This window comes from Anomalospiza imberbis, chromosome 1, assembly GCF_031753505.1.
Source record: "Anomalospiza imberbis isolate Cuckoo-Finch-1a 21T00152 chromosome 1, ASM3175350v1, whole genome shotgun sequence".
NCBI classification, from domain to species: domain Eukaryota; kingdom Metazoa; phylum Chordata; class Aves; order Passeriformes; family Viduidae; genus Anomalospiza; species Anomalospiza imberbis.
Genome location: NC_089681.1, coordinates 64,718,500 through 64,730,512, shown reverse-complemented (window position 1 = coordinate 64,730,512; position 12,013 = coordinate 64,718,500). Strand labels below are relative to the sequence as shown.

Below are 12,013 nucleotides of genomic sequence, written 5' to 3'. Positions count from 1 at the left end.
TATTTGAAGATGTTACTCTTTAATGGGAAGAACATATTTTGTCAGATTTTTCTGCTGATAAAAAGCTCAGCCAGGAAGGAGTAACACCATGTTTGAAGTGGCTGGCTGCAGTGCCAGGTGTGGAATTCAGGGTGTTGCTGGAAGGGCACAAGCCCAGCCTGAGGCATTTCCTGATCAGAAGAGCAGCATCAGAAGGCATTTCCTGATCAGAAGGCATCCTGATCAGGGATGAAGTGATGGTGATGTGTGCCCTGGGTCTACTGACATTGTGCAAGGGCTGCCAAACCTCCCTGTGTGTCCAGCTTGTGTGTGCCCTCTGAGATAATCCCAACAAGACACTGGGAAGTTGAGTTGCTCCGTCTGTGAGTCTGGATATTTGCAGAGGTGTAAACAGATGAACTGTGACAGTCCAGGGAGAATCATGTAGCCTTGATCTGAAACTGGCTTCTGGTTGGATGATCTGCAACCTGATCACATTTGTGTGCTTAGCTGCAGAGCAGGGCTTTTATTTTGGGGAAAACAATTCACCTTCACTTGGAAACTCTTCCCATTTAGAGAGGGGAATCCAGGCATAAACTGTGGATTTACTGAGGCAAGCAAGCTGACTGGCTGCTCTGTTTAGTGTGAACTGGTTTGGCATGCACACCAGCAAAACCCTGGTATGACTCAAAGAAAACAGAAAAATATTCTCACATACTTTCAATTGAAGGAAAGCATTCGGCTCATGCATTCATCAGTAACTATTTAATGAATAATAAAAATAATCACCAGGGATTCATTGACAGGTGGAAAGTGATTAACTTCTAGCAACTATTGTGAAAATGGACCAAATTCTTGTGTCTGAACATACAAGATCTAATTTTTCTTGGCTTTTTTTCTAATAGACTTTTTGCATTTGGAAAATATGCCTCCATTTGTTTACTTCTATTAATAAACTAAGAAAGGAAATGCCAATTTTTTCACAATTTTTACAGGTATTTTGCAATTTTAATTAGTCCTCTGCAAAGGTTCCTTTTTAATTATATTCAGTGTCACACTTGTCTGACAGAGTCTGAGAACACAAGGAGAACAGAAAATAAAAATCTGTTTGATCCTGAGTTACCCATTAACAACATATTCCCAAGCTGTCTAACTATAGAAGGAGCTGCAAAAAAAGCAAGAGTGGTAACTCTCTATATAATAATAATTCCTGGTTTTGTCTTTAAACTGCAGCCTTGGCAATGACACAGCCCTTTGCATCAGATAAAAAGAAAGCTCCACCTCTCTTCCAAGATCTTTCTGTCACCCTGCATAAAACTTGTAGGAGTGACAGGTTTCGAAGCATCTTCCCATTTTTAGGGAAAGGGGCTAAGGAGCCACGGATATTTCATTAAAATGTCACAAGATTTATCAGCAACACCTGAAACCCCTAAAGAAGATGGCAGACCCAAGTGGGACAATAAGTTCCAGTATATTTTAAGCTGCATCGGATTTGCCGTTGGCCTGGGGAACGTGTGGCGATTTCCATACTTGTGTCAGATACATGGAGGCGGTAAGTTTGGAACGGGACTTTGCCAAAATACTGAACTGCAATTCTCATGCAACTATACTAACTTCTGATGGGCATGGAAATTACTTAATTTATATCAGTTATATCCCTTTTTAAAAAACACTGATTGTCATTAATGTTTTGCACCAGTTAATTAGCTCTTTCAATAGAAATATATTTAATTATAAAATGATACGTTCGGTTAGGAAGACCAGACTGATGGTGACCTGACTGATGATAGAACAAATCCATGTTGAAGCTTTTATACTGGTACTACAGCCCCAATGGAAGCAGGAAACTGAACCTGCAGCTGGCTACCTTAAGGAGAAATGAGAAGCCCTGGGGATGCCTGAGGGAACTGAACTTCCCTTTGGGATGGTGAGTGAGTCATTCCCCACCCATGCTCTTAGAAACTACCTCATCATCTGGAATTGCCCCTGTCCAAAACTAAATTGTGCTTTTTAAAATGTTCATCTGATGGAGCAGCAACAGGAGCCTGCCAGGTGTCATGGACAGCTGCCTAAGCCTGTGCCTGGGCACCAGTTCCACAAAGAATTGCTTTAGAAGCAGACAATTTGGTAAATATAAATGGGTCTGAAAAGAGTACTTGGTAACTCACCGTTCACAGAAACTTTTAAAATCTGCCACAGTAACCTGTCTAAAGAAGAGTGAGCAAATTGTTTCATCCCAGGATTATTTGTTGTCTTTCAATTAATTGGAGAAAATGAAAATTCACACCTGGAGAAACTGTCAAGTGACAGAAAATATTATCACATCCAAGTGTGTTTTACTGAGGTGTCTGTATTACTTGATGAACTGCATATGTTTCAATCAACCAAGGAACCATTGAATGGTTATAGCCTGCAAAGGAAGGTGTTTCATAAAGAAGCAGCCACTTAGATAGGGACTATGGTAAGTAGCTCAATGAATGAGCTATAGCAGCTTGTATCAAGAGAAAGGACCTTGGCAGATGTAAGCAGAACACTAGGAAGTAGGTAGAGATATTGCTGCCTATAGTAAGACAACTTCTGAGTCTCTGTTTTTTTCTGAAAGTCCACTTTTTAAAGTCAGCTTTAAAAATTAGACAAGATTTTAAAAGACAAAATGCAGAAAAGTCCCAGCAATTATCCAAGGGTTAGAAAACTTCTGGGACACAAAAAAAAAAAAAATTAAGAATTCAATCTATTTAGGTAATGAAGTTGAAAATTAAAGAGTATGTTTATCCTAAGCTATAAACAAGAAAATGGAAATTATTTTGGTGGCAAGGAGCTTTTTAAGGCTGAATATGCAACAGCTGGTAGTTACACAAATAGAGAGAAGAAAAGACAAGAAGCAGTAGGATAGATTCCCCCCAGAACACTTGATATTTTCTATTATTTATTTAAAAAATGTGACACCCAGTGAAAGCCCCACAGAAAAGTACCATCACTGGGTGGCTAGAAAGCCAGGAGTCACACTGTTTCTCTGTGTTTGTCCATGGGAATTACTGGGAAAAAAAAACTGTCAATTCAGTTAAGGATACTGGCATTAATGAGACATGATGAACATCTTTAGAGAGACATCCCCATAGCAGATATGGCATGGGACCCACAAGGAAAATATTCTTATGGAGCAGAAGCTGTAGGTCAAATCCTCTACAGCATCTCAGGTGATCTTTCTATCTTGGAAAGCAAAGGGAAAAACATTCAGGGTTAACAAATAACATAATAAAGCAAACATAATGTGATGTTTTTGTAAAGTAGTGAATAATTAACACAAAGTGCTCAGTGGAAAGTTTGAAAATCTCAGGCAGGGCCATAGCAAGATGCAGATCCTACACACATTTCATTGCACAGAGGACTTCTGGAGCCAACAGCTGCAAGAGGCTTCACAAAATTTGTGCATAATCAGGATTAAGATGAAATATTGTTCTAGTGGCCATAAAAAGGCTCTCACACTTTCCTGTGAAGCAACAATTGTTGCTTCTCCATGGCCAGCTGTGGCCAGTGGTGTTTCAATATCTTCAGATCCCAGCCTTACTTCAGAAGACAGCAATACTCATCTGCTCCTGAGGTTTGATCTCTGTCCTCCATCCTCCCTTCTGGAGTCCCCTGTATCCCTACTCTCACTGCCCCAAGAGCAGCATGAGTCTGACTGCAAGGAGGTCACCTGTCTTATGGAGTTAGCAGTGCTCAGAAAGTCTGCTTCCTTCTGTATCCAGCTCCAGAACTCCACTATTTCACACAGGAACCTCTAGGGACAAAAAAGACAGGGGGTATAGCAGGTTTAAAGAGAGTAAAAACAGGAAAATGCTGCAGGGGTAAGGGCTGAGTTGCTCCTTTTCTCCCTGACTAGTAATGCTGCCAGTGAGAAACCATCTTAAAATAGCCACCAGACTCAGTAATGGCAAACAGTTACTTTGCATCATCACCAACAGTGGCACAAGACAGTGGTGAATTAAGGTCAATGTATGGATGGGCAGCCAGTGTTTGGTCATTGCTGACCCCTTCAACAAAGGGCTAAAGAGCTCAATAGCAAGATGGACTCTCTAACAGAGTGCTGCGAGGTTTGTGAATAATTTATCCTAGAAAGCTGGCACTGGAAAAGTTGAGTGAGTTGTGAAGATCACTGAGAAGACGGAGCTCTTACATTTACATCTGTGTGTAAGGTAGCTGCATTTTTCTTCTGTTAATTTAAAGCAGTGACGTGGTTTGGGTTTGCATTTTCAAAAGCAAACAACTCAGGTGCAAAAGCCCAATAGGTTTTCAGGGGTACTGGAGCATAAATCCTGCATGTGTGCATGTGAAGATGTGCACATGGGAGAGACCAGCAGCACTGTGTTTAACTGGGAGCCGTGAGAGATACCATGGCTTTCTGCCTGCAGCCATAATCACAAGCATGGAGAAACCAGGTATGGATATGGCATAGTCATGCTTGAAGGCTGGATGGCTTCTGGGGTAGTTTTACAGCTAGTTCAGGTGATATCCTTGTTTCTGCATCTTTTCAAAAACAAGAGATGAAAACAAGTGCTTGCACGTTTGTCTCATGTCAGCTGTTCCCATCAGACCTCTGGCCCTGATTCATTGCACATTAGTGTTACTCAGTAACTCGGATCTAATATAATATCAGTTCTGCTGACATTTATCACCTGCTGCCGTTACTGATTATTTGGGTTTATTGCCTGAGTTAAGTTAGTTATTTACTTTTCATGACTAATGGGTATGAAGGTTGTTTGCCACAGTTGGTAGAGACAAACACAAATGTTCCCAGGTAACTGGGATTGAAAAGAATTCTCTAAATAGCCCAGTACAGAGTTTGTCACTTAAAACTGAGACACTAACAAGTCATACATCTATTTGTGTACACATGGAGTCATCTGAGTATACTTGAAGAAACCAACCCAGTTCTAGCTAGAACTGACTGCAGTGGTTTACTTTGGATTATAGCTACTGTATATATATATATATATATATATATATATATATATATAATATATATGCATGCTTGCTTAACCCATGGGTATTAAAAATGTGCCTGAGCCTACAAAATTGTTGAAAAATGTCTGTAATATAAAATACAGTTTCTTTCTAGGAAAATAAATGCACATAAACATTACTACAGGTAGCAGCAACCACCATCTAAATCCCACACTGCTACACACTACAGTCATGCTACAAAGGGATAGCTGTTTACTTCTGGGACAACCATTTCCAGATTTTCATAACCCATGGCCTACTTGACCTTTTGCTCAAATTTGAACTACAATGTGCTGTGAAATGCCTGGTTCACTGTGTCCTCGAAAGGAAAACAAAACCAAAGAGGAACAAATTGTATAACTGGAAAAAAAAATCAAAACCCAAAACCAACCCAAAAAAATTTAGTATGCTGGGAAGAGCAGAACTATTCGCTGTCTGACAGAAAAATTGGGTTACAGCTAATAACAACCTTAATTTTCTGGTTTACTCAATATATCCTGCTTAAACCCTTAGTGAAAAGCTGTGACATGTAAAGTCAATCCTTTCATAATTTGTTATATTTGATTGCCCTTTACATCTCAGGTTGGTGTATGCTTGTATTTGAAAGCTTCATGCTTGCATCCTTCACATTTCACGGGGGAGTTCACCAAGCTTATTTTATAAGCTATCTGTGGGTGTTACCCATCTTCATTTGAAATGGCCATTGCCCCTTTGGTTTTCTGGAAATGGCCTTAGCTCCCTCACTGTAGGTCAAGGAGATTTATATAGTCGTTTATGTGGGATATTCAACCCTGCCAAGTTTCAGTCAGTAAGGTTTGTAATGTGACCTGCAAGGCAATATCAGTGCCATCATAAGTGTGCTGCACAAATACAATGCTTAGAGTAGCTCATATTTTCATCTGGATTGAGGCGTGTGCAGAAGACATAAACGAGGTTATGAAGTGCTATTTTCTATAGAGAGGGGTGAATGTGATTAAGTTGATTTTTTTCCTCTCTGATGTCTTGATGCAATTCCTTGTTTGTGTTGACTGTACCACACTGCTTAGCCACTGAACTGCCATGGAGAGAATGGGACAGGTCTGAAAATCCCCTTTCAATAGCTAATATATTTTTCTCTGTATCTGAACAAGTAGTTCCCACCCATTGCATAAAATTGCATCAATTATCACAGGAATCTTGCCATTAAGTTCTTAGTCTTTTGGAAAAGTGCACCCATCACCATTCCTCCTATGTACCAACAGAACTGATGAAGTGGATCTCCGAATGCTTGCTGCATTTTATCACAATGAGGTGTCCTTTCTGAATTTTTCAGACTCTACAGATGCATTTCCTACTATTTTGCCACTTTTCAGGTCATTTCAGTCTTTATTATAACTATTTTTTCTACTCCCAAATCTCTCTCTGAAGGAAAAGTACTATTCATGTTCTGGCCTTTCAAATGCTGCTGTGTCTTTGAATCATCATTTCAAGTCACTTGCTTTTCTTCTGATAGCTGATTCACAGGCACTGGTAAGATGCAAGACTGAATCATGGACCAGTCCTCCCTACAGTTTTTCTCGACCATTTAGGAAGTCTTAGTATCCCAATATCAAGCACACCTACTGGGTCTTTTTCTCTGCTTCTCACTGAGGCACATCGATTTCTGCAGGTCTTGGTACACGTGGATTAGGAGGTCGCCCAGCTGATACTTAAAACTGCTTTACATTTCCACTAGCCCAGTCTGTTGCTCTCTCTTTCCAAGTGATAAAGCCAATTTGGTTGTTTCACTCTGCTTTGCTGGTCGCCAAAAACCAACTTTAGACTGCGCTCCTTCCAGAGCCTCCTGGTGTCTCTGTCCTGTGGAGCACTGGCAGCTCTCCCCAGGCTGCCTAGAGGCTCATACACTTCCCCCCAGACTGTCACATGCAGGTGATACAACAAAGGTTGTGCCCTTCAAGTGTCATTTTGCTGGATACGGTAGGGCAGTTGCTGTCCTGACCTGACTTGCCTGTGCACTGCCATCGAGGGTTCAGGTTTTAAAAACCCTCTGTGTATCTGAGTGGACCTGCTCCTTCCTTTCCTGCTGCTGTGGCTGTGGAGCTGTCTCCACTCCAATGGCTCTTCAGCAATCTTGTTACACATTGGTGCTCCTCAACACTTGGGTCTCTCTTGTTAATGATATCAACTGACCAGTAGTGCAGTAGTTGCAGTTTTGGACAGCCTGATTTGAAAAAGCTTTAGTGGCTTTCTGTGCCTTTTCATATGCATGGGGATTGTTCCATGGCTTTGTGATATCCTTGTGCAGGATTCCTTCCAAAATAACTTTTGACTCTTGTAAGTTTTGAAGAGTTTTGGGGGTTTCTTTCCCTTGACCTTCTTTTAGTACCACATGTATCTACTTGCAGGATTGATGCTTTATGAATCTTCAGTGTCTTTCTGACAGAAGGAATGTTGTAGACTAAAATTTTCCCAAGTCACACCCCAGGGAAGCAATTAAATCACACTTTGGCAATACTTTTTATTTTTATGAGTATTTCTCCAGGCTTTTAAAGTACTTAGAAACGCTTCACCACAATAATTTTCCTTTTTCACTTTTTCAGAGGAAAAAAACCCCTAAACTCTTTTTTTTTTTTTTTTAAGGTAGAATGTACAGATACAAGATAATTTGTTGCTTGTACTTTATGATTTTTTTCTGCTAAATTTTCCTTTCCCCATGCCCCTTGGAAGCAAAATCTACAGAGTTCTGCTGTTTCTGTGCTTAAACATCACACATGTTCTGCTAAGGTTTTGCTGTGCTTGTGTTTGAATGCTCTGGTTTGTGGTACCTGCTGTGTTATGTTCTCTGCTTCTTGGATTTTCTGCCCGCTTTCTTCATGGTTAGATTTCTCATGGCGCATCCTCCTCTATCAATTAACTTGGAGCCCTCAACTATACAGCGCTAGAAGGTTTCTACTCATTATTCCATATCTGATGGCTTACTGTTAATGTTTCTTCATGTTTTTCTATAGATATGGGGTTTTATTGTGGAAAAGAGTAAACTTCAAGTGCTTCAGCAGACTGTTATTTTTCTCTTTTCTTTTTAATTAAAAATATTGTAATGCAAAGGAATGAATAACTAAAAACTTACATTACACTACAAGCCATTTACTTGAATTAGGTTTGAGAAAAATTAGATTCATAAACTATTTCTTGTTAACTCATTCCTTTGCCATATTTTCATAATTGCAGATAGCAGATTATTTTATATAATTCTCATGGAAAACCAGTATTTTTTTTCCAAGTGTGACATTATGTTTTGCCATGCTGTAAATATGCCTGAAGGTAGACACAAGCCAGAACAAAGTAAACATGCTTTTATCAGCAGAATGTCTAAACACGCTCTGCTGCCAGTGGTTCAACTAGCAAACAGAAAAGGGGAGAGAGATAACAGTTTGCACTAATTACTACCCAGTTATTTCCCAGGAGATATGATATGGGAGATAGGCTGGTCTCTTAAGGAGTGCTCTGCTAGCGAGGGCTCAGCATGGATTGCAGCAAGACTGCTGCTGCTCAGAGCTGCTGGAGGGCCAGGCAGATGGATGAAGAAGTAGAGTACTTCATACTGCAGTGCTCTGGTCACTTGCCTCAATATTTTGCTCTTCTCAGGAGACAGTCCAAGGCACCAGACTGTCAGAAGGGCTGGGCTGGCACGCTCAGATGTGCTGTGGAGAGGGATACTACAGCAGGTTTGAAACAGACCACAGGACTGAGCATGGCAAGAGGTTACTGGGTTCTTCTTGAAGGGACCTCTAACTGAGGATCTAACATACTGGGAATTAACTGTGAGGTTCCTTTTTCAAATCTGCTTCTCAGTTAAAAACATTTCAAGAATAGAGATCTTAAGGTGAGACATTTATTTCCAAGTTTAGCAGTTTATGAACAGTTCTTTGCCGAGAAGAGCTTTGTGATTTTTGTTTCTACGCATAATTTGATAAAAGGTTAAACCATCCAACAACACACCATCTCTGGGTGTTGTATGTATTTATTGCAGCATATAACAAGAGGTAGCAAAGTTATTGCAATACAACACTAGCTCAAGAGATTAGATTTTATCTACCCAGCCTTTCTAAATAGCCAGTGATTGCAGAACCCAGGCGCCCATTCCAGGTGAGGACCAGAAATCCTTGTGCATTCCCCCACCTCTCTCTCAGGGCCAAAGGCAGAGCATTAAGAAAGTTTCCAGAGCTGGAAGAGCAGAGCTGAGCAGACCCAGATATGAGGTCTGGAGGCAGACAAGAAATGGTAAAACAAGGCACAAGTTTATTGACAAACCTATGAGGAACACAGAATCTGTTTACATTTGTAGGAGGATGGGGAGGTGGCTGAGGCAGGACATCTGTCTTTGTCTCTGTGAAGAAAAGAGACACTGTGGTCACAGTGGTTTTTGGTCATGGCAATAAACTTCAATCTATTCTACCATTTCAATTTAATTGGACATTTGGGCAGGTGGTACAAACATACTGATGAAACTCCTGGTCTCATGAAAATCAGCACTTGTGCAAAAGAAGGGACACCCAAATGTATGTCCCTTCTGAGGGAAGATGAGGTAAGTGAGGCATTGCACACACCTTAGCAGGAATTAGCCAGGCTCTTGGTAGGACTGGTCCCTTCCTACAGGCAACCGACAGGACACGCTTCTTCTGGCCCAAGGGAGATGTTGCAAGGAAAACAGAAAAGATGTAAAGGAAACGAACTGGGAAGAAATGAGGTTTCATGGCTCACAAGTCTCAGAGAACAACTTCAGCCTTGCTTTCGGTTTTTCATTAGCTAGAGGCTCTGTAGTCTAAGCAGAGCTTCATGGAATAAAATAACCTGGTCTCTTGGGGGTATACAGCACATAATCCTGCTTTTGCAGTGCAGGATGGAGGCCTGAGAACCTTAAGAAATGAAACAAGGCAATGCACTCCCCAATGGAATAGGGGACAGGCAAACCCTTGTGCTTTATGAGAAGGAGGACAAAAGAAGATGCTTAAAAGGGAAATGGATGAAATAGTGAGGCTACTTATAATGGGCTGTAGCAATGCCTGAGGGAAGTGTTCTGCAGCACTAAACATCCCAGTCCCTCCTTCATCTTCACTACCAAAATTACCAGCAACAGATGTTACTTGTAGGTGTCCCTAGCAATGATCCCTCTCTCAACACATCCTACGAGGACTCTGTTGGGTTCATAAAGCAGATTAATTATAAACCAGTAATTTCAGGGAGATGCAGAAAATCATGTGGCTTAATCACACTAAATATCTTTTCAGGGGCTTTCCTGATACCATACTTCATCGCTCTTCTCTTTGAAGGAATCCCACTGCTACACCTTGAGCTGGCCCTAGGGCAGTTCCTGAGGAAAGGCAGCATTGGAGCCTGGAACACCATTTCTCCTTACCTTGGAGGCGTTGGTATGTCTCTTCAGTCCCAGCTCAAGGAACTGCAGACAGCTCCCACCCAGCACTCACTTCCTACAGACCTGTGCCTGATGTGTTTTAGGATATAAAAAGAAATGACTGTTAAAAGGAAATATTTAGTAATGAGGATGGTGAGATATTTAGGGGTGATATCCCTAGAAACATTCAAGACCATGTTGGATGGGGCTCTGAGCAACTTGGTCTAGTTGAAATGTCCCTGTCCATGGCAGGGGTGCGGCACTAAATGATCTTTACTGTCCCTTCCTACCCAAACCATTCTGTGATTCTGTAATTATGTATTGCTCTCAGCAGGCGTTACTCCAGGCACATCTTAGGATCATTTGAAGAGCCTAAATGCAAACCTAATAACCTTTGCTGTGGGGAGCATAGTGAACATGGGCTCTGCTACTCAACACTGCCCCATTCCAACCATACCCTGGTGCTCAAAAAGAGCTGCCTGCCCACAGTGCTTCTTGCTCCTCCCTCACAGACCTTCCAGGACCCAGTCTTCTCTGTCCATTAGTAGCCAGACGTAAGGAAGGACAGAAAGACAGGAAATCAAGGATCCTAGTACCTCCTAATGAGTCCAAAGCATATGGGAAGGCTCCCCTCCACAAGAGGGTGGGGCTACTGAAGGGACTTTATCTACACAGCTGGGCATGAGGGACAATCCACATGGCATTGTGCATCAGACTGATGAGCAGTCCTGTACTGCCAGCTCTTTTCTATTTATTTAATATATGGAAAAACTCATCTGGTGCCCTGTGTCCACCATTGTTAGGCTGCAAAAGTGATCCAGAATAGCCACCAGAGGTTAAGGCATTGACATCTACTGGGTATTTGAGATAACATCCCTGTGCCTGCAGGGCAAGGGGAAACTCCTGCATGCTTCAGCCAGCTCTGCTGGATCATGACCTGCTTTAAGCAGGTGCCTGAAATGGGCTTGGCACTGATGGCCCTGCCTGTGGGCCTGTGCGAGAGGAGAAGGGGTGGGTAAGTGTCAGAACCCAGAATGTCCCTTGGACACTCCTGGATGTTCCGGGCCCAGGTCAGAAGCATTTGAGACCCTGGCATGCAGCCGGAGACCCCTGTGGCTTTGAATCTGATCCATGGAACAATTTACCAACCTTGCAGAAAGAGCAAGAAATCACAAAAGTTTAGATATTATAGTAGAAGTAGTCACAAAGTGAAAGGAAGAATTTTTGAGTGCTGTACAGGGGGGTTTTAGGCCTTGTACAGAGGGGTCTGAGTTTTGTACATGGGGGTCAGAAGTTCTAAAATGGAGGGATTTGGGTGTGCCCTGTCTCCTTCTTTCTCCTTCCTAACCTCCATGTTCTTGGTGATGTTGGCACTCACAGATTTGGTTTAGAGTAGAAAGTCACTGTTCAATATAAGTGATGGGCATTGGGGAAAAACCATAAACATTTAACATGTAATGTACGATATAAAAGAAGGCACCAGCCCCCTGGGTGTCGGAGTGTGCCTTTGCCTGACTGCTGAATGGACCGCAGCAGCTCAGGGAGAAATCTTTTAGATAACATACAATAAACTACCTTGAGACTGGACGACTGAAGACTATTGAGTCTTTCTTTGAAGGCACGGGTTGGAGGAGAGAC

The 12,013-nt window shown here is 41.8% G+C and overlaps 1 protein-coding gene across 4 annotated transcripts in view; it reads left to right on the top strand.

The window, feature by feature from the left end:
• Positions 1–981: 981 nt before the first annotated feature.
• The window catches only part of LOC137476741 (sodium-dependent neutral amino acid transporter B(0)AT3-like), a 25,973-nt gene continuing 14,941 nt past the window's right edge, over positions 982–12,013 (top strand). For 2 of the 4 annotated variants that reach the window (XM_068195063.1, XM_068195054.1), the window contains exons 1-2: positions 984–1,531; positions 10,251–10,391. In XM_068195063.1, coding sequence (XP_068051164.1) covers positions 1,375–1,531; positions 10,251–10,391 — 298 coding nt within the window. In that variant the 5' untranslated portion in view covers positions 984–1,374. Of the gene's footprint in view, positions 1,532–8,701; positions 8,846–10,250; positions 10,392–12,013 lie in introns of those variants that run through there. The other 2 variants (XM_068195082.1, XM_068195073.1) reach the window with 2 other exon arrangements.